Here is a 22,400-nt window from a genome sequence, read left to right as displayed (position 1 = left end):
GATTATTAACTAATTCCAGTCATGGCAGCCAAGCTAATACTGGCTTTTAGAAGGAGGTATGGTCTTGCCGTGCTTGACACAAAAGGCATGAACTCAGTGTATGGATAAATTAGCCCACGTCTGGGCGCACAGCTCAGCTTGCTTTCACACCAAAGGAAAAGCTCACCGACTTCAGCATCGGGCTTCCAACTAATCCCTGGGTTTGCTGCTTGTGCAAACTTTCTCCTACAAGAATAAGAGCTTGAGCCAATGGGTAGCATTGACTTTCGTAGATGTTAGATCAGGCCCTATTGCTGCTGACGGTTTGTGCAAATTCTTACCTACATCTTCAGTAGAGCTCCTTGTTCTCCATTGGTTGTACTCTAAGATATGGAGCAGCTGTCCCTGCTTCAGGACCAGAAGGTAAAGGTCTAAGGTGGAGTCTGAACACCATAGAAAAATAGGAAGACATAGCTTTTTATCTGTGGAGCATTCCAAGTTGGTGCTTTAATATATTCACAACCCTGTGCGTTTTACAAAATTCAAAGGTGTTTTTATTGTACAAAATTTCACAATGAAAACTACCAGCCAGTTTCTTACATAACTGCTTTAAAAATAGAATTGTACACCTTTTTGTAGTGTGTTATTTTTGACATTCACTAGCTGGAAGAAACAGAAATGGAGCAGCAATTTGACTCTGAGTTATTTACCTGGACAGGTTTTGGTTTGACTTCTATTTCTCTTATGTGCCTTAATGTACAGTTCCTGGCATTAACAGGAAACCTGATATAGCTCCTTTTGAAGCCGTTGAACCCCGTTAGTAGGTCAGACTCCCACTGTTGGTGAGCTTCTTTTCACTTCAAAAGGGTGAATCTGCTGTCAGAGTACGGGGCATAACATGTCAGTGTCAGCTTTTAGCAACGCAACAGGTTGGTCACGTTAAACCCATCACAGAATGAGGATCTACATAACTTTTCTTGCAGCCGGTCCTCTAGACCATAATCTCTTTCTAGGGAGAGACAGTGGACCTCTGATCCGAACAACAGCCCAGGACTAGGTTCTCCGTGTATTGTTTCATACTGGTATCTTTAAAACACCTTTTTGCTGTCTAACCTCCCGTGACCTTTAAAAATAGACATTTTTTTGCATTGAAATGCAACTGTATGCAGTGAGTTCCCAACAGTTTTCCTTAGAAAGATAAACATTTCAGTCCAATGGTAGCTGGTTGAAATTCATTCTCCAAGATTTTTCTTTTAAAAAGCGTTCACCCCAGAGATGAATCTCTTCACATTAAACCCAGTTAAATATGTATTGCACGCGAGGGGCAGATTTCTCCTCTTTGAGTTGAACTGTGGACCTCTGACCTTCTGAGCAGATCTGGGTAACATATAGTGCAGTTGTTTCACACCTGAGGCTTCTCTTACGTCCCTCGTGGGTATTAAGTGCCAAGACTAATTAACCTCATCCACCTCTCGTGCCTTGCTCCAGTGGCTGGAGCAACATACTGCAAGGAAAGAGGTATCCAAAGAGGCTCCTACCACCGAGGTCTTTGGCTCCCATGGATAGCTGTGGATTTTCTAAATGGCAGCCATGAGCACAACAGACATGAGCTGTGATTTCCTTTTTTAGCTAAATTCTCATTGTTTTGGAACTCATGGGAGATTTGCAACCAACTTCAAGGGCTGAAAGATTGTTTATTGGCCCGCCCTGGCGTTGGCTTGTATGATTTAAGCTTAAGAAGGGTTAGGAGCTGTTATTTCTAACCAGTTAGGAAAAAGCAAAGCTCATAGCTCAAAGCAAAATATCTCATGGAGGCACATAACTTTGAGAAGGTCTTTCCGACTCAGATGATGTCATCAATGACTGTCATAAAAAGGTGATTCAGTTACAATGCTCAATCTGCAAAAAGTCTTTCTGTGAAAGTGACATCACAAAGTATCTCTGAGCTTAGTGAAAAGTCTCAAGACCTCAGAGGGCTTTTTCTTTTGGTCTGGTTTAAATTACACATCCCTCAAAACAACCGCAGGGCTTTACACTGTATAAACTTTTTAAGCAGATCTGCTTGTGAATGAAACGAGTGCAAAACACGGCAAATTCTCCTTCCAGTCCCTGCAACCCAGAGCACTATAGTGGTGCAGTTCAGGGGCCCTTTGAAACTGTCTTAAAATCCACAGTTAAAAATCAAAGATGAGAATTTTACCCTTCATTTCTACACACCGGCAGTGTAGCACCTGATTTCTTCAGTTTTCAAGGCATTTTGTGTTCCTATGCTTTAAACTGATGGCTAAAGTTTTGCCTGCGGAAGCAAAAAAATGAACCCACGCCAATGATGATCACGGATAAAACCAACACAAATGTTAATATAATAAGGAAGTTGATTTTCTTTAGATCCTCTTTTTCACAGTCTTCTGGTCTAATGTTCCCGATGTGCATTTCTTCCTGGTACCCAAAGTTCTGAGTGTACTGGCACGTTAAGTGCTCCACGTTAGGGATCTGGACATTTTGGTTCTGGATCATTGATGAGAGCCAGATGTTTCCACAGCAGTTGAGTGGGTTCCCAGTGAGATACAAGTTTTTAAGGGAATTTTCTAATGCTAAAATATTGCTGTTCTGTAATGTACTAAACCTATTGTTCCGCAGGTCCAGAACTTCCAGTGGAGAGTCACTACCCCACTTAGGCAGCCAGTTCAGCTGATTTTCAGAGAGGTTTAAATGTTTAAGGTGACTAAAACAAGGCAAGTCAATATTTAAATCTATCAGGCTATTGCCATGTAAATACAAATATTCCAGAGATTTTTCCAGTCCTGATAATGCTTTAACTTCTATTTTCAGTCCGGCGTTCATGGAGAGATCCAAGACAATCAGAGAAGTCTTGTAGAAAGTGTACGCCGGTAGGATGTTCAGCATGTTGTCGGCAAGGTACAAGTACTGAAGAGTAGGAGAATCAACAAATGATACGCAGCCGCTTTCCTCTCCAGCCAGTCTTTGCTTAGCTAATCCTGAGTACATGCTGCAAAGGCTGATGTTATTGCTCTGTAGATTAAGCAGTCTGAGTGTAGGAAGACTTGAGAAGATATCAAATTGCAGGGTCTGAAGGTGGTTGTTTTGAATATAGAGCTCCTTCAAATTTGACAACGTGCCAGCATCTAGGAGAAGGTTCTGCAAAGCATTGTAGCTCAAGTCGAGGACAGTTAGGGAGATCAATGCACTGTCATAAGTTACTGCAAATGCCTGAAGACAGTTTTTACTGAGATTAAGGGTGTGAAGGGTCAACATTGATTCAAAGAACTCATCCGGAATGGATTTGACTTCATTATAACTTAAGTCTAAATATACAAGCTGGGATAAATAAAGAGAACTTTTGTTTCTACTTTGCTTCTGATCAAGAAGATGAAAAGAAGCATCTAGCCATTCGGTTTCCATATAGTCCATTTTATTATGAGGGGATTCAGCAGTGAGCTGGATTAAGTTCTTTGATAAATTCAGAGTTACCAGCTTATTTACCTGGGGGAAGACTGGGAAGTGGAGCAGTTTGTTTTCACTCAGATCCAAACATCTTAAGCTATATTCATCATCTGACTTTGTGGTGTGGAAGGTCTCAATGCTATTCCTGCTAAGGTCAAGTATCTCCAGCTGCCTGAGGTTGAAATCAGAGATGCAAGTAATTGAATTCATGGAGAGATTGAGTTTGGAAAGGTTCACTAGAGTCTCAAAAGCGCCTTCTTCTATTTCCATGATGATATTACTCTGAAGATCTATCTCCACAAGATTGGGAGATCCCTGAAACATCTTGTGTGATATCATTATAATACTGTTGTCTGCCAAGGAAAGATACCGCAGTGCTGGAGCTTGTTTGATGAAGTACTCAGCCATCCCATTGTACAGACTGTTGTGGGACAAGTCCAGTATTTCCACCTTGGGTAAAAGTCCAATCCCCTCTGTCCCATTCTGAGCGAACTCATATAAGTGATTGTTGGCTAAATTTATTTCCAGCAAACTCGTCATGTGTGCAAAGACTCCAGGCGTGATGAAGCTTATCTGGTTAGAGCTTAAATCCAAGCACTGGAGGGAAGTGTAAAATGATAACGGCATTTCAGGGATGCTTTGAATCAGATTTTCAGACAGATCTATTTTGTTTACATTCGGATGGAGCTCACGAGGGATTTGGTGGAGGTCTTTGTTGTGGCAAAATGCCTGAGAGTTTGCCTGCCAGAAAAAGAGAGAAAAGGGGTTGTCACATGACAAATGAAAAACATCTTTGCATGAAATATAAAGAAAATAACATTCAGCATCCAGGCAGATCCTTCTTCTGAAACACTGATCACACCGCTTTCTCTGAGCATTCAGACAGCAAGAACAACAATCCTAACACTTCTTTGCAGCTAACAACACTCATTTCATTTTAAAGAAATTTCTGAGTTACAAGAGTAGAGAGTTTTATCTGCATGTGATACCTACTAAATGTTTTCCTTTTTGTACCTTTCTTGCGGGCTCATTTTAATAGTCCCAAGTGAAGGAGTTTTGCCCTCTTTCCATTGCAATCAAGCACCGTTTCCTCACTTTTGTTCTGATGTGTTTTTCAGCTTCATCATTGTATTAGATTTTGCAAGCTCTACTTGCAATAGTAAGTAGTACTTAGAAGAGCTTCACCCTGTTGGCAGCATAGGTCCCACAGCAAGGAGGTGGAGAAACGTATAAGGATCCTATAGCACAAAAACCATCTCTCTCCTTCTTAGTCACACCCTCAGATATTTGATTATGTCTTCTTTTAGCCATGGCTTAGTTAAGCAATGCATCTTTTACCAAATGGGTTATTCAACAACTGAAACATTTCTGATGCAAATCTCCAAACTCTTCCTGCTTTTACCATCCGTGTCTATCCTTTTCGTAAGGCAACAGTTCCCTTCTTGCATGGGGAGCACGCTTTATGAAACCACCCCCACAAGACAGCCCTGATACAACATGGAAAAGACAAATTACGTAAAGCCAGCTTTGAGAGGAAAAAAGCTGTGATGTGCAGTCAGGGTCATGCCTTTTCAGTCCAATTCTCAGCAACAGGGTAGAGAAAAAACCCAAGCGTCAAAGTCAAATTCATCTTCTAGATGCATGTCTGTTTAATTGCAGCTAGGACTGAATCTGTGTCCAGAGCAAAATTTGGAGTGTGTGTTCATAAGGAACATTGGAAACATGAACGCGATCATCCTTACATAAATGTCAAGCTGTATTTTGTTACTAAGGAGAACATACAGCAGCGGGAGGAAGTGGAATGCGAAAGGCTTAGGCGGCATTTAATTTACTGGAGGAAAACTCTTGTTATGAATGTATTTGGGTGACTGGGTCATGTACTGTTTGTGAAAAGATCAGAAAGAAAAGAAAGAAAAAAAATCTGTTGAATCTTAACTTCTGTGGAGAAGCAGAATCCAGATTCCATGACGCAAAGCTTTTCAGACATTAAAGAAACATTAAAAGTAAAAAATATTAAAAACCATCTGTTCCATGTGAAGTTTTAGGTGAATGAAGTGGCAGGTCTGTTTAGGAGAAGTGGGGCAATAGTCAGCGTTTTGTGAATCTCTTTTGCATCATGTGAGTTTTGGAGACCGCACAAAAATGTGCCAGAGAAGTGTAAGCGCTCATCCAAACTCTAGATATACACAAGCTGCTCCACAGTCCTTCCCATGATACAACTTTCCCAAAGATCCCAAGTAAATGGCCTATTAAAACCTGAACCCCTTCCTTTTTTCCCTCCAACTCACTCAAATCTCCCCCAGCTAAACAAATTAGAAAAAAAGAGAAGGGAATTTTCTGGCTTCTCCCTGACATTATTTCTTTCCTGCAAAGCCACTGTAGAATTGCTCATTTTGAGCTAAAATGTGCACAGAGTTGGGCTTAGCTCCGAGGCCCAAATAGCAGAGCAGGAACTCTCTTCTTGCTTGGTTTGTGGAAGAGGGGAGAAGCCAGAAGGATACAAAAAACCAGAGTGAAAAAGCAGCAGCCCCTTTGCAGTCTAAGGCAGATGCCAGGTTTCTTCCCACACTTTGAGCCAGTTCTCAGCAAGTGTTGAGCACCCTCCACTCCCTCTGGGCACCCAGCACTTAACAAAGTCCTGATCCAGCTCCCCTCGATGCCAGCCGGCTGGTTTTCACTGAAGTCGATGGGGGAGAGGTCAGTCCCAGTTCACCACATATCTTGCAGGATTAGGCCTTTAATCTGTATCCACTGAACCCTCCCAGTGATAAAAGGGACTGATAAAATCTATACCTCCCACCGTGTGCCATTTGTTCCTATAACGTTTCCCCTCCCATTTTTTTTTTTAAACTTTCATTCCTTTTCACTGACTATTTAGATCTTCCCTGAATTTCTTATCTAGTCTGTTCTGCACCATCTTTTCTCCCCTGAGGCTCAAACTGCATGAATTTCGTTCTCATCAGCACTAGGAAGAAAAGATGAAGCACGTCTCAGTGGGACAGAGCAAACAGCATCTGTTTTGTGTGTATCTCCCTTCCTCCCACCCTGTAGCCCAATGGGTTGACAGCCTGAGGCTGGAAAAGAGGTTTTTGCTGGTCTCATGTTCTGACTTTATCATCTCTGCCAGTGCTGCCACCGGTTTGTTTGAAGTCCATTGGCAAGAAATACTGCAGGGTGGGGAGCACTTGGTCTCTTCAGTGTCTGGTTCCACCCAGGTGCTGGTGAAAAAATGAACCGACAGCTCAAAAGGTGAGCATCGTTTGGATTCTGACGCCAGTTCTTCACTGCTCGGCACCGGGTGGAAGTTGTCACCCACCTTAGTAAGAGCCCTACAAACAAAGTAGCTGGATCCAAGCCTCCACTCGTGTTGTCCTGTGTCAGCTCATGAGCATTTGAACCAAAGGATTGGTGGCTGGAGCCACTTGGTGCTGACTTGTGCTTGCACAGTGTCCGTGCCTATTCTCTAGAAGAGCTGCCCAGGTGGAGGCTCAGCTACACCACCAAATCTTAGCAATTTGCCCAGGTACCACATATCAGCTGACCTATGATAACCGGTTATGCGTGTGTTCTTGCATGACCTCGCTGCAAGGTAATGTATAATTTGCTAAAACCCCTTCCCTTCTATGAATTGTTTGGAAGCTCCTCCCTTCCCAGTTAACATGAATTAGCAGAAACGTCTTTCTTTGGGAGGTAAAACATGAACTAGTGGAAGCCCCTCTCCTTGCATGGCAATATGAGTTAGGAAGAACCTCCTGACATTTAAGCCATACCTTGTTGTCTCGCAAACGGGCAGATGTGCAGTAACTTGTATAATCAGTGCAGCTCACTCCCATCTCAGGGGTCTCGTAGGGACTGCTTACTTCCTAAAACCTCTTCTACAAGGCTTTGGTTCAACGACAGGAGCACCAGTGGTGAGTCAGAGAGGGGCACAGGTTTCTGACTCATGCCTCTTCCACGAGATCTGGGATGAAAGTTTCCATTTCTGAGCCTTTGCTATTCTAAAGGTGCCGCCACAGGGAGAGTAACGTGTAAAACAGCGAGGCTGTGATGGAAAATCATCATGTGAAGCAAGCGGGACTCCCAGTGGACCCATCAGCTGATCCAGTAGCTCCCTCTTTCTTCAAGCTGCGTGGAAATGTGTTTGGATTTACACCCTCCTCCTTCCATTGAACCAAACGCCCAGCGAAGGAAGACGAGCAAAGCTCCATCGACACGAGCGATGCTGAGCTGTTAATTTATACCAGATGAGCATCCCAGCCCCAGACTGCAGCGTGTTTTCTGTCGGGGCTGAATTTATCCCAGCCTCATTGGGTTGCTGGCTTGATGAAAGCAGTTTACAGTGGAGTGGTGGAAACAAGCGTGAGTTTACTTCTCAGCAATCAGCCTGACCTGTGACCCGTCAAGAAATGGGACGGGGCGAATCTGCTTGGATTGTTGGGTGTCTCGCCCAGCCTTCACGTGATACATGGGACCCAAGACTTCATCAGTCTTCCCTCTCCAGCCAATGAATTGAGCTACCCAGTCACCTTCCCAAGATCTTTTTATATATATTAGGTCTTAATTTCTCTGGAATTCAGGAAGTGCAGCAATACGGCAGGGTGGGCAGGAATGGAATGAGTCCCATAAGGGAGATGCGTACAGCTAGCAAATTACTTTTTTCCCTATTTTGGAAATTCTTGAGGATTTGTGCTGAACAGCTTCAATGTTCAAAAAAAAAAAAAAAAAAAAGATAAGTATTTTTAAGTGGCCTGTTACAGTCAGAAGCACTTGGATAGGGAAGGGAGCAAGTTCAGCTATGAATAACATTTATAATATTGTACCAGGTGCTTGCAAACATTCAAGGAGAAAATTTTGTACTGGAGCGAGAGGCTTTGTCACTTCTTTTACCTCCTCAAGTACAACTCCCCTGGCAGCAATGCTGTGTCCGGGCAGAGGAGATCAGTCTCCCTGTTATTACAAAAGGGCTGGTATAGATGTATTTCACAGAAGATGCTTTATTTAAAACACAAAGAACTCAGGCCTGATATAAAGGAGTCGATTTTAGGTCTAAGTTCTTTCACTCTCAGTCACAGAACCCCTGTACAGTCTTGGGGAAATCAGGTCGAATTTCTTTTAACCAGTTCCCCCTTAGAAAAAAAAAGAGATAATGACCCTTCTTTTTTCCCCCCCTGTTCTGTGCTGTCACTACAACAAGGACATAGCCTGAGAACAGCCTGCTGAGCATCCGTCAACATAGCAAAGCCCACCTCTGCCATCGCGGAGAGCCTGGTCCTGGGGGGGGTTTCCCTTCTCAGAGACCATAGCTATTTGTGCAGTGCCTGTAACAAGGGGCTGCCAACATCATCCAGGATCTCAAGGGGCCTGAGTAGGGAGACAGCCTTACCATTTCACAGGGCATCCCCTCTGTGGGCTGATAGTTAGAGGTCCCTCTGTTCACCACTGCCAGGAAGAAGATGACGTACAGTTTCATGGTTCTGCAGGTAAAAGTAGCTATGGTTAGATTTCAAATGTGACACAGTGGTCAATGCATGCGAAAGCTGGCACCAGCTCATCATCTAACATGGAGAAATACACATGCAGTGCAATAAATTAACCCATCTCTGAGCCTACCTCACTTACGACCTACCTATGTACCTTTGCATCGCTTTGAGCCTAGTGGGAAAAAGAGAGATTTACACGAGGACTTGAAAGGAAGGTCTAAGGCATCTCATGGGATTGCCCCAGTGTGATTTCAGCTGCTACCTAGACGATACCCAGGCCACCCAATGAAGTCCAGATGCTCAGGCTGGGCAGTGTGTCTGGCATCATGGAGACAGACAACCACTGAAGACCGAGTTACCTTCACTCTTCCCATAAAGGCAGCTCAGGTACTTTCAACTGGGCTGGAGTTTTGGGGTCCCAAGTCCTGAGCAAAGCGAACGGGTGCCACTCAGAAGCAACAAGCACTGGGAAGAGTTTCCATTTCCATCCACAACATTTTCCGCTCCTCTCATCCCAGAGTGTCAAAGAGCTTTTACACATTCATCCAGATTTGTTGAGTTAATATAAACAGCTTAAAGAATGGACTGAGAACTTTTTGTCCGAATGTTAGTTTTCCATTTTATACATCCCAGGTATGGGCAGGCTTTTAAATACATTTGAAAGCAGATGCCTTATAAAGAGACAGATATAAAATGGAATGGATTTGTGTGAAATGAAGGATTCATCAGAGTTTAACGGTTTGGAAAGCACTCCAGAAAAAAGCATAGAAATAACTGCAAAAGGAGCAAACAACAATGGGAGGCCTGTCACTGGGCAATGGGAGAAAAATGCAAACGAAGCCAAGGAAAAGCATTCGTCCTTCAAACAGCTTCTTTCTAGGTGGACACTGATGAGGTCTCTGGCTGTGGTCACCACTGATGTGAGCTCCAGATATCACTTCTTTATGACAGCCTCTGTTGAAAACATGCCGAATCTGTCTGTATTTGTATGGCTTCTTGCAGGCAGATCTGAGCTGGTCCTGCCTGCATCCAGAGCTGGTGAGACACACGCCAGCTCCCAACTGGAAGCCATGCAGCAGTGCTTAGCTAACACTGCTCTTAAGTCTTTCCAGGAGCAAGCCTGCGTCTGGCAAGCTCCAGACGCGTGCCAATCCCATGCACATGTGCCGCCAAAAACCGGCATCAACGTACCGTTACTCAGCAGCTTCCACCCACAGAGCATCAGGAGGCTGGAAACAAAAGAGATGGGATCATTCCCAGCTGGTGGAGATCCCTCCGCTTAGTCACTGTTTGAGGGATGCAGCCGATGGCCACGCTTCCGCGCAGCAACACCAATTGCTGAACAGCAATGCCAACAGGTTCACTATGGGAACCTGCCCATCCCTCCGCTTCCCAACCAGAGAAGAGAGTTGTGTACTAGAAAGAGAGAAACTGGGGAGGCTTAGACCACAGCTACTCTATTTTCAGATTGCACATTCCTTCCTGTTCAGGGAAACAACTAGTGATGGATGATGATCTGGGACCCCAAGGTGAAAGAGCTTGGAGTTTGTCTTTGGGGCTCAGCAGCAGGATCAGAAGTCTGTTTCCCCCCTCTAAAACAAGACCAAGGATGTTCTCGACCCTTTTAATTGTTGTTTGCAAAATGCACTGAAATCACCCTATGGAAGGAAGAATTGCTGATACCACCACCTATAATGCCTCTGTCATACCCCCTCTGTTCCTCATTCTTCAGGCTTAGAGGAGTGGGTGCCTCCTCTGAGGAGGAGAAAGTGAGTTTTATCATTTGGGTATTAGTTTCCTGGAACTGAGAGAAAAGACAAACATACCGATGATTACAAGGCTTTACTCAGAGCCCTCAAATGGAAATTGTTTCTGTTTAAATCCAGTGAATTAAGCTGATGAAATCTCCACGGGTATTACCCACAACAGGGCACCACCCTGATGGACAGCGTGCGTCCCGTATGCTCTGCCATGTCTTCTCTTGTCACACTGCCAGTTCAAAAAATGGTCCCTTTGCTTCTTGAATGCTAAACCTGACACAACCCGGGGTCTTAACATGCTTTGAAGCTTCCTAAATTTTAAGTTTATAAAGCAACTGGGAAATTGATGTATTTGAACACAAAAGCCTGATTGAATGGCTTGCTGTGTAAGACAGGTCTGTAGTAAGCAAGGATGCTGTCCCTCAGAGTGTTTCTAAGGTGGCTGTCACACCCTGAAACACTAGGACATGGCGGTCTCTTCCAATATGAGACCACATGGATTTGGTCCAGAGGAGGGTAAACCACTCCTCATGGTACAGCACAACCTCCTTGCTCATGGAGATTCCCTTCCCAAGCTGATGCTCAGTTCAGCTGAAGAACTTTTCTCTGCCTAGCTTTTCTCTGGACAACCTTTAGGCCCACCTAACGTGACACAGCACTGTGTCCCCCTCCTCTCTGCCCTCTGGGCAGGTCTCAGATGCCCACCGCCCTCTCCCAGCATGGAACTCAGGGCTCACAGTGCCCGCAGGCACTGGCACTGGCACTGATGTCTCTAACCACAGCTTACAAAAACAGTCCGGGAGCAGCAGCAGCAGCAACTCAACCTAAAGGAGCTTTTTTAGTGCTCTGAGGCTTTCCCCGAGTTGAAGCAGCTTCGTGCTCATTGCCAGTTTGCGCCCACTGGCAGCTGTGATAAAAATCCCAGCATGCCTCAGAGCAGGATTGAGCTCTGAACGGCGTTCAGTGTCACAGCTTTCCATCAGGGTACTTCAAAATTACCCAGCCCCATCCACAGGTGAAAAATATAGGTGATTTCAGGGAGTAACACCTCCAAGGAATCTTATTAAGTGGGGCAAATAATTTAGCATCTAGAAAAAGCATGGTACCCAAACCACATCAGCATGTGCACTTAACAGATGGGAGGGCAAAGGCAGAGAAGAGCAGTGATTTGCCCCAAGACACGTTTGAAACCATTGAAGAACCAGGGTTTAACCCCAGTTCCCACTCCAGAACAATATTTGACTCCATCTCTATTACATTATTAACCCTGAAACCACTTCATAGATGTTGCTTGTAGCTAACAACAGCAGCACCTTCCAAATTTCCTCCAAAGGTAATTTTTGTTACTGCTTAGACAATTAACAGAGACGTTCCGTGCCAAAGAGAGGTTAAATACAAGAGAATACACAAAACACAAACCAAACTCCCCAGGGTCTGATCTTTTTACACACAAGACTCTTTGCTGCCGTGTTAGAGCCTTCAGGGTTAAAAAGAGTGAATATTCCACATTTACCTTGTTTCAAGGGCTTCTTGGATCCCCAAACACGGCTTATCATGTCTTTAAAAAGCATATCCAGCTCTTCAAAACCAGCTCAGTCCTGGTACCGATGAACTTGTTCTTCAGCTTCACGTTCACCCATTCGGGACGCCAAGAGGCTCACTCGTAACTTCATAACGAAGGCATTTTCAGGGAAATAACCTTATTTGGGACAGTGTCTGCTTTAAATTATGCTGCTTGTCTTCCTCCGGACTCCTCTCCGGGCTCTTGCTGGGTCCTAGCCACCACTGCGCTCCGGACAGAGTCAGCTACTGTGCGACATCCTGAAGCCCTTGCTCGGGGCAGGCGTTGAGAAACAAGGAGGATTTTTGCCAGAGAAACTGTCAGGATCGGGCCACGGGTTTGCTCAGGGGAATAAGTGACTTATTGTTTAGCTGCATGTGTGGTGCAAGGCGGCGTGTTTACTTTAGGGTTTTGTGTCCGCGAGTTACATTCCTGGAGGGTTGCAGCCTCCTACCCCTGCACCTAAATCACTCTCTGCATCGTTAGGAAAACAGCGCTTGAAGATTAAAGGTTTCAAATTCACGGCTGATAAATATAAAAAGCCCAGAATCTGGAAACCTGTCCTGGAAGACATAACCCTTTCTCTTTGCAGTGGTCCCAATGATCAGAGTGTGACAGCAGTCTGCTGGCAGGACTGGGGTCTGCTGTCAGCTACAACGCACCTGACTTCAAGGGTTTTCGTGGCACGAGGCAGGAATTAGGGACCTTGATAAAGGCAGAGGGGTCCGAACATCCGGATGAGCTGCTGAATTTTTGGCAGCGAGTACATAGTGCTGAATCTACCGGACCTGCTAGGAAAAATTCCCATTGCAAAAGGGGTGCTTTTGTCATGCAGAAGATTATTTCAGATTGCCTGCGAGTTCAGCTTTTTATTTATTATTTTGTGCTGCCCTCTAGGGCTGGAGCAGCTGTCTAATTGCTGGTTTCCTCACTTCGTTTTGCTAATTAAGACCTGCTTCTGGAAAACCCGCTTTTACATAGATTTTCCCGTTGCTGTCTCCCAACCTCACAAGCCTGAACTGTTGCAATGCACTTTTCTCATGGTTGAAATAATATGCCAAAGAGCTGGGCTCTTACCATCTCGTGTGCTTTGCAATGCACCCTGAAATGAGAGGCATAAATGCTGTGAAGAGGTGGCAGTATGCGTGCGGGCAGGAGAGGGCATGATTAGGTGCCATGGATAGAAAAATACAGGTTTAGCTCTCATGAGAACAGTCTGCCAGCGAGATTATCACAACCCTGGAGAGGTTGCCCTTGACTGGGCTCTCAACAGACTGGTTTTGATCACCTTCCCCCAAGCACGTAGTGTCTTGAGCTTCCCTTGGCTGGAGCTGGCTGCAGCGCTGTTTTTCACTTGATCCCTTTGGCATGCTCCCTAAAGTCAAGCCCTCCATCTGCAATCCCCTTGGGGTAAGCAGGAAACTCTTCCTGAAGCTGGGGACTGCTGTGGTGTCCAGAAGTTGAAATGCCTTTTGGATGCTCTGGGTTCAAGTTCCCCTCGTCAGCAGCACGCAATAGCACTTGCAACGCACAGACACTTTCGCAAGGAAAACCTCAAATATAGGAGTTCTTCAAGAAAAGAAAAATCCTTTTTTTTTTTTTAATAGTATATTTTGATTTGATTTGGAGATGGAATACAAATATCATGCCCGTAATGAAGAGTAGCGGGTGCCCTGGGTGACTGCAGCTTCACATTTTCCTACACCTGGATGTTCAGAGCACTTTGGGAAGTTTGGATTTGCAGGGGTAAAAATAGCAGGGTTTTTGTTGGTGGTGCTTTTTAAAAAGCCAGCTTTGTTCCTCAAGCTGTTTTACCGAGTGGCCAAGCAGCTGTGCCAGCTGAACTGTGAAGAAGAGCCCGGACAGAAACAAATGCCAAAGCAGGAGGGAAGGGCATGCACTGATTCTGCTGCTCAAGACTTTGCTTCATTAAAACCACAGCCTTAGAGGCACACCAACCGCGCTGGGAAAGATCAGCGGTGTCCTTACCATCTTTCCCCTTTCCTAAAGGGTATCCGACAGCAAATAGTTTCAAAGACCCTTACGCGTTTGGCTGACGGCCCGTTTTTAAAATTTTCATGCTTTGGGCTACCCAGCAGTTTACACCTCAAAGTGGTGTTGAAATATTAGCATGGTGTCTGCTTGGTAGCCACGTCTGCAGAGCAAGGGTCGCCTCCATCGGACGGATTGGGTCATCTCCATCGGGCAAACTGGAGAATTAAGCTCTTTTGCCCGCCTGCAGAAAATAGCAAGGGCTGTCCCGTCCCACTGATGCCAAAGGGTTTGCACCTGTGGCTCTGTGAAATCAGGCCCTTCCTGATTTTCCTGTGGTCTCCTCAGCAGTCACTGCCTGCTCAGTTTCTGCCGACATCAGCTGGATTTCACCCCACGTCACACAAAGCTGGGGGTGGCGTGGGGATTAGGGCTGGTGGGCACCTCGTCAGACCTCTCCTCTCCTCCAAAGCCCCTTCCCAGCATGGCCCAGGGCAAGAAGGAAAAGCAAATCCCAGCCGCCGGCTCTCACGAGCCAGTCTGTAATCTGGTGCAGGTTCCCAAGGGTTTCAGATAAACAAGAACATGTCTTGATGATTATGTGTCTTGAACCTCCAGACCTTTTGGAGTCTGTCCATCCATAATGCTGCTGCTTTCTAAGGCACTGCTTTTGGGTTGAGTCCTGTGTTGAGCCGCATGAATCAAACTCTCCAGAGAAGTAAACAAAACAAGCTCCCGCCTTAGAAAGTGGGTCTGAACTGCAAGGGCAGGAGTGGGACAAGTTTTGCTCCCTTTCGACTGGAATAGCTCCCTGGTGATTCATCCCACCAGGGAGCCGGAGACAACATTAATATTAACCCTATTAAAAAAATAAATAGCCCATGCCATCCTCAGCCACAGCCTTTGAGAAGGAGGCACAGCTCCAGCTCCTGAGACCCTACAACATCTCCAGGAGCTGCTTCTCCTGGTTTGGTTTGCTCATGCCATCTGCACTGTGCTTGGTCTCTCATGGGCAGATGCAGCCTCCTGCATCTCTGGTGTCAAGTCCACACATCAAAACAGGGACTCCTACATCTCCTGTAATCCCAACGTGGCTTTTCTCCTGTCTTTTGAAGCTGCTGCCTTCCTTCCTTCTCCCTCTCTCTGTCCTCTTTCCCCACGCACCTCTATCCGAAACCAGGACAGGTGTGCAGCCAACAGCACTTCCCCGCCAAAAATTAACCTTTCTAATTAATGGGACGTACAGGGTTTAGCCAGTTCCCCTACGTTATTCACCTTTTCTTTCTACTCCTTTCTCCAGGAGAGAAAATGAACACGAATGAGAATTGAATGAAACAGCCTGGAGACTTTGTGAGAGAGGGGCTGGGTGAAGGGCCAGCAGCAGATGGGAAAATGAAAACACTTCCATCAACAAAAACTGATATAAACTGGCATTTGAAGATTAAACTATTTGAACATGAAATACTGTCCCTGGAGAACAAAATTCCTGGAGAAACTCAAATTCAGGAAAGAAACCAGAACCTTTTCTAATCAGCTTTAATGTAAGTGCAGCAAAGAAAGAGAGAAATCGGGTTTTAATTCAGCAATTACTCTTTTACGGATGGTTGAGTCAGTGTTCGAGAAAAGGTGTACTCAATTCATAAAATGAAGAGAGGAAAATGATTTCTGATAGATTTGACTTGCATGATACCGATACCCCGCCTTGCATCCATCCATCATTGTATTAGTAAAAGGCCAAGCACTGATACAGTCACTAAGCTGTAACCATCTGCTTTAGAAAGAGATGACTGCTTGTGAGTTTTTGTTACTGAAAACCAAAGGATTTCAGCATTTTAGAAAAATAAGATGATTTTAAAGTTGAAATTATTACATCTTAGGAAAAAACCAAATTTCCACTGTTGTGGAAAACCAAACTTTGGCTTCTATTTAAGGGAAACATGTTTGTACTTTTATCAAAAATACAACAGGGTTTGGCTTTAGAAAATTATGTGTGACTTTTATATAAACCAGGATTTTCTAAAACTTTACTGTTTCCAAATATTGTCTGTACATTAATTCCTCGTCATAACAGTCCAGATGCAGCAAAACACCGTCAGTAAGTCATTGTTCACCCAAGGTGACATTCAAGCTGTCAGGATCTTAAGAGTAGGAAAATAACCCTGCCATCTCACGCCTCGTCCTCCAACAGGGAGAGTTCAATGACAGTGCTGATAGTAAGAAGGGCAGACGAGCTAAACAGCATTTTGCCCGTTTTACCCGGGGACTGTGTGATTTGCCCAAGGCTATATTAGGATTCGGTGTCGGAGAGCTGGGCGAGCAGCATTTCATCGGCGCACAATGCTGATCTCTGCAGCACTCCTGGTTCAGAGCGCTATAATGCAGTAACACCATAAATAGACTAAAGTCCTGGGAAGAAAGAAAAAAAACCCGTCTCCCCATCTTCCATGGCTGTAAACACGGAGAATAATAACAAAGCAGGCATATGCAACTGTATTGTTATAAACTAACCGGTGCCTCCTTAACATAAAGGATCTAACTCGCTGCAGTGCAAGTCCCTGATGGATTAAATATACAGCTGTGGGGATAGAGCCATCTACACAGCGTGTTTAGTCAGTTCCTCAGCCTGTTCATAAACGCAGTATATTTTATTTGTACAGTACCTTCCTCATCTGTTTTATTTTTAAAGGCTGCGGCTCTAAGTCACCAGAGCCCCCGTCCCTCCCGCAGTCAAAAGCTCAACTTTCCAGCAGGCTCCCGGTTTCGCACGCGTCTCCACGTACCTGCTCTGTGGCTGGAGGAGGAGGAGGAGGTTTCGCCTCTGCTTGCAGCCTTCTGCCTCCCGGACTCTCCCAGCAGCCTTTCCAGCGAAAGCCGAGGAAGAGTTTCCTTGGGGAAGTCGTACCTCTGTTGCATGCCAGCTGACTAAAACTCTGCGAGCTCCGAGAGAAGTTTGAAGTCACAGGGAAAAAAAATACTCCCCATAGACTGGTCCTTGAATTCATTCCTTCGCAGTCATGAGCTCTTATATATTCCCAGGCTCCCATGAGCACGTGAATACATACCTCCGTAATAGTTTTAAAATGTGTGTGTCCTCTGCGCTTCTCTTTATTTTCCATTTCGTTCATTCAACCTTGGCTTATTTCCTGCAGTTTCTCAGCTGGTAATTACGCTCCTCTCGTATTGACACATGAAACAGTCTGTGAATACCACAAAAAATCCCCTCCACAGGCTTCGGGGACACGTGCTTGTCTCTGAAGTTCGCCGTGCCTGTCCCACAGATGTGAGCTTGTGCTTTCAGCCACATGGACCTGCAGGTTCTCGGGGGCAGCGCTCGCTGGGGCTGGGGTAAATCACAGGGACCTGAGCTGGCTGCAAACCCTAGCCTCCAAGTCCATGCAGGATGGGGTGTGTAGGAGAAGGGTCTGTCGGAGGGAAGCATCGCAATAGGGCAAACACATCGCGTTTGGTGTCCCAACAGCTCAGGTGTGTCTCTGTGGCACAGCAGTGGGATGGCCGAACGCACCCTTGGGGGAAAGGATAAATTCAATTTAATGCTTGAATGGGTGATAAAGTAAATGCCTTCTAAAAAGGGCAATGGGATGCATTTTTATCTCTTTTCCTTGCGTGTGAAACTCCCTTTTATTTCAGAAGCAATGCTCCCGTGGACATCGTGGGAGACCTACACATTGCCCGTGTTGTCTTCTTCTGCTTAGAAGTGTCCTGATACCTGGGTGGGTGTCCGCTGGCTCCACGTGTTAGTTTGCAGGAGTACAAACCTCTGATAGGGTTTTGCCAGCTCCCGAGTGGGTGTCTTAGGACCAAACCGAGTCTTGGCTTCACCAGCCAGGACCTGACCTCCCCTGGGCCACCCCACCGGGGAGCTCCCACAGGCACCGGGGACCACTGCAAACCTCCCACCTTCTCCCTTAGGTGCATGAGGAGCACCTCCACCGAGTGACCTCCCCTTCGGAGGAGAGCTTTGGCTTCAGCATCGTGTGTTTTCCCCACTTCGCACCGAGATGTGCAATGATAGCCAATGATTTTCACCAAAAAAATGGGGTGCTGACTCCCTTCTCCTGGACAGCATCAATTCTGTCCCGCTTTCCTAGATCTGCTTATTAAAATCAGATAAAAGCCGTGTCCTTTTATACCATGTGCCAAGCAGCTTTGTGGATTCTGCTAAACATATGTCAGCTCCCAACCTTTGCTTCTTCTCAACAGGTTACTGTTCATTTTCTGTAGCACACCAGCTCCTGTGAGTCAGTTACTCCAGATCTGCAGCATACTGGGAGACTCAAGATGAAAACCTCTACAGATGTGAAAGATGTGGTTCGTTAAATATCACAGTAAATATATTTTGCACGTGTTGTTGCAATAAGTATGTAACAAGGATAATAAATTTAATAGTAACATGTACATAACGATAAAGAAGTAAACAATAATGATTTTATTACTGCAAAAGCTAGTGCCTGTGTACATGTATAGCTGTATCTGTATATTTATTAAAGGCCAAATGGCTTAACAATTAATAAGTAAATGATCTCTCATTGACTTGTCTTGGCAACAGAAGCAGATCCTGCGGAGAAGCTTGCTTGTGTACAGCAGTCCCAAAACCTTATTGATGTCCTCAGAATAGCTCTTCCATGGGACATAGGTGGTCCCGAGAATACAGGGCAGTACCAAGGAGTGAGCTTGTGGTCTGAAAGCTGTATGGCCCCGACCACCCCGTGCAATGCCTAAACTAGCTGTCCACTATCACTCCATCTTGTGGCACCATGCCTAGTGAATACGGCTGCACTGTTTGGTTTGGCGTGAGCTTGACGTTGATGTGTTGATGTATACCTCCCACCCAAGATGAAACTCGCCTCTTAGTCCGTGCTAGCCAGGACTGAGAGTTCACCGAGGCACAAGGACGTATTCTATCCCCTCCTGTCACCACGCCAGGCCAACCTGATGGCCAGCTTGATGTCACAGCAGCCAAGCCCGGAGGATAGCTGTGGACCTGCTGCTTAGAGACAGGGGTCCAATTGTATTTTCCAAGTGGTGCATGGCTAGCTAATAGGAAAATGACCTATTACAGAAAGGATAATAAGTCTCCTGACAATAAATTTCAGACTCATATGGAGGCAGAACAAATTATTCCCACAGATCCTGCTGTTGTTAGACCTCCATCTCTGGTGTGTGGGCTGCAGAAGACTTGGGTCAACCTATGGCTGGTTCCCAGTGACACCTGAGTGCTGACGCTCTTCCAGTTACATCTCTCCCACTAAAGCTGTGTGTCCCAGGGAGTGATCTGTGGCCCGATCTGCACAGACCTGGCCCTTCTCAAGAGCAAGTTGGCTATGTCCAGGTATGTAGCACTCAGGTATCTAGCTCTGGATAGTGTCCCCACAGCCCTGAGGTCATTCTTTCACTGTTACATTTCTTTCAGAGTGCCTTGAATAATGTGGGGACAGTGTGCAAAGCCCTCTGGAATAGTGTAGGAGGACTGTGTGGAGCAGAAGCAGCCAAACCTGATGCAGGCCCTGAAGGAAACCCCAGAACTACACCCATCTCGGAGGGAACAAGCTGGTTTGGTGGGGAAGGGTGCCCATGAGAGAGCTAACCCTCAGTGTGGTTGGCTGTGGGGAGCCAGGTTATCTGACAGCATCGATGCACCCATGCATACCCCATGAAAGAACCTGAGGACACAAGGAGGGACACCACACCCTGAAGACTTGTAGCATCATGCCTCCAAAACTGCTTACAAGCACCAATTCTGCAATGATTTATGCTGGTACCCGCCATGCACAAATCCTGCAACGCCTCCACACTAGGGCAGCAGGATGTGGCAACCGGCAAATCCCACTTCAAAAAAAGGGCCACAGGTCAGTGCTGGTCACACAAAGTCAACCCTGGGTTGTGTCCTGCCATAGGCTCAACCCCTCCAAGTCTCATGGGATTCTCACTCTTCCATGGGAGAGGTGAGCAACCTTGGTTGGTGGGGCTGGCACAGACATAAGCAGAAGTGCATGAACAGAAAGCAAAACTCCCAGCTACTGAGATGCTCCAAGACATCACTGCCAGTATAAGCATCATTATCTTGTGCTGACGTTAGCCCAGTTGCTTTTTAGAAATTACACTTTAAAAAAAAAAAAGAAAAGAAAAGAAAAGAAACCAGCCAGGAAGAGATGAACTGGCAGTTTTTAATCACTTGCAAAAGATTAGACGTTGACCACGTGCTCACCTCATGCTTAAAATAGGTTGTATCATGTCAACAGGATGCCCATCTCTAATTATAAATGATATTTCCCCAGACTAAACAAAGTTTGACATTTATGCTCCATTTCCTCCAGCTCCGATTATAGCCTGTTCTTTTAAAAAAATACATGAGGAACAAGAGGGCCAAGAGCTTTGCTCTGGCCACTCTTTTTTCTGTTTCTGCTGCTGTTCAGGGAAGTTTGCCGCTGGGAGTGTGATACTTTACATGCTGGGATTTTGGCTTGCCTTGGCGCTGACACTGGTGGTGAGCAGGACAGGGGGATTGTCCCGGTCACCAGGTTAGCTGTGGCTCCTGTCCCATCTCAGCCTCATCATATGGTGCCTGCAGGTCTCAGGCACTGTGTCTTTAGTTGAACTCAAGGAAGATGCTGCTTTTGGCATCTCCCCGGACTAGGCCTGGCTTAGTGCCTTCTGGTACCAACCATAATCTTCCTCAGGTCCACCTGGCCTTGGGCCATGAAGACATTGCCATTGCAAGATGCAGACAGCTCCACTTACAACTGCAAAGGAGACATACCTTAGCTAGCTCCAAACCAACTACCAATAACCCAAGTAGCTGTGAAATTCATCCCAAAAGCAGGGTAAAAAATGCGTGTCCCATTCTCCCGGGACACTGCACACTCACCCAGCCAGACGTGACTAGCTATGAAGGGGTCAGCTGTGTCCACATTGCGATGCAGTGATTTGCAGGATGGGCATAGTCTTGGCTCGTCTTGTCACTCTTGGGTGGCTGCTGTCCCCAGGCACTGCTTGACGCCTAGGCAGGCAGTGCTAGAAAGTTGAACAAGAAAGCCAAATGCACATAACGGTGCCCGAGACATTCGTGGAGTGCTTGAGGGACATTGTACGTCACTTGGAGTGGCAGATATTGTTGAAACTCCCAACGTGAGCAGGTACCACCGCAGGATATAGATAAGGTACTTTGGTGATAAGGGTCTTCCGCAGAGTGAAAGACCACAGAAGATAACACAAATACAGCTGGGGAGGAAACGGTGGCCAGATGTGGGGGTTGGTGGGACATGGGGCAGTGAGACAGTAAGAGAAAAAGGAGAGGGAAAACATGTGGGCAAAAGGGCAAAACTCCAAGTCAAGAGAAAGCATATCACAGGAGCTGCAGAGAGCCCCATCATTTTTGGGGGGTTGAAATGGGAGAAATGGAATTTGTGTTTCGATTTGGGGGGACCAAAACTGTCTCCAGAGTCCTCTGGTTTTGTTTTCCAATGGCTGCGGGCCTCAGACTTACACCATTTCCCAGTGAGACTTTGAGGTACGGCTTGCAAGCAAAGTTGCCAGGTGAACATCTTGAGAAGACAGAAATAAGGGCAGAGACCTTCTGCCTTGCACTTGCCTTGCCAGCTCTGATGGTCGGAGGCAGCCTGCATCCAACCCAGATTTTTCAAGTGTCTCTGGGTTTTGTCTGTCCCCCCTACCGTCTCCAGGGACGTCTTCTATCCTGTGCTTGAAACATCCCAAGCTTCCTCAACAGGTTCAGGAAACTGTGCTCTGTGTGACAAATCTGGTTTATCTTGAAATGGCAAACCAGATGAGACTGATGTGGTTTCTCTTGCAAATATTTCTCATATCTCTGCCTGCCACTGCAATAGCAGGAGGATCTATGAATCAGGTGGTGCCAAACAAGCTGCAGAACAGTTTGCTCTGTCGTCTGTGCTAATGGGGTTAAATATCATGTTTCTCTCTTTAGATCTCCTACTCAATTTGAAGTGTGAAATATCATCCATTCTTCTTCCTTCTTTTATTTTTCTTTTGGGTGGGAGAATGAAGAGGAAAGTTGGTCTCTCCACCTGGTGTTTTCAGTCCCTGCTATTGACTCAGACCTTGCGAAAATGACTTTAAGCTATCAACCACCACTGGAATAATCCATTTTCTCTTTTTGTTGTCCCT

At 45.8% G+C, this 22,400-nt stretch overlaps 1 protein-coding gene across 3 annotated transcripts; it reads right to left on the bottom strand.

Annotated features, from left to right (window-relative positions):
* Positions 1-463: 463 nt before the first annotated feature.
* LRRC32 (leucine rich repeat containing 32) lies at positions 464-17,202 on the bottom strand. Of its 3 annotated transcripts, XM_076328480.1 has the most exons (4): positions 12,198-12,492; positions 10,116-10,153; positions 8,828-8,918; positions 464-4,185 (listed from the first exon to the last, which is right to left on the bottom strand). In XM_076328480.1, exons 3-4 carry the CDS (start codon positions 8,912-8,914, stop codon positions 2,245-2,247), a joined length of 2,028 nt encoding a protein of 675 aa, XP_076184595.1. In that variant the 5' UTR covers positions 8,915-8,918; positions 10,116-10,153; positions 12,198-12,492; the 3' UTR covers positions 464-2,244. The 3 variants fall into 3 exon arrangements, with proteins under 3 accessions (XP_076184595.1, XP_076184594.1, XP_076184593.1); XM_076328479.1 differs by lacking the exons at positions 10,116-10,153; positions 12,198-12,492 and adding an exon at positions 17,018-17,202; XM_076328478.1 differs by lacking the exon at positions 10,116-10,153.
* Positions 17,203-22,400: the final 5,198 nt, after the last annotated feature.

Source organism: Aptenodytes patagonicus, chromosome 1 (genome assembly GCF_965638725.1).
Source record: "Aptenodytes patagonicus chromosome 1, bAptPat1.pri.cur, whole genome shotgun sequence".
Lineage (NCBI taxonomy): Eukaryota > Metazoa > Chordata > Aves > Sphenisciformes > Spheniscidae > Aptenodytes > Aptenodytes patagonicus.
Note: the sequence above shows the minus strand (reverse complement) of the source record. Positions and strands in the feature narration are given on the sequence as shown.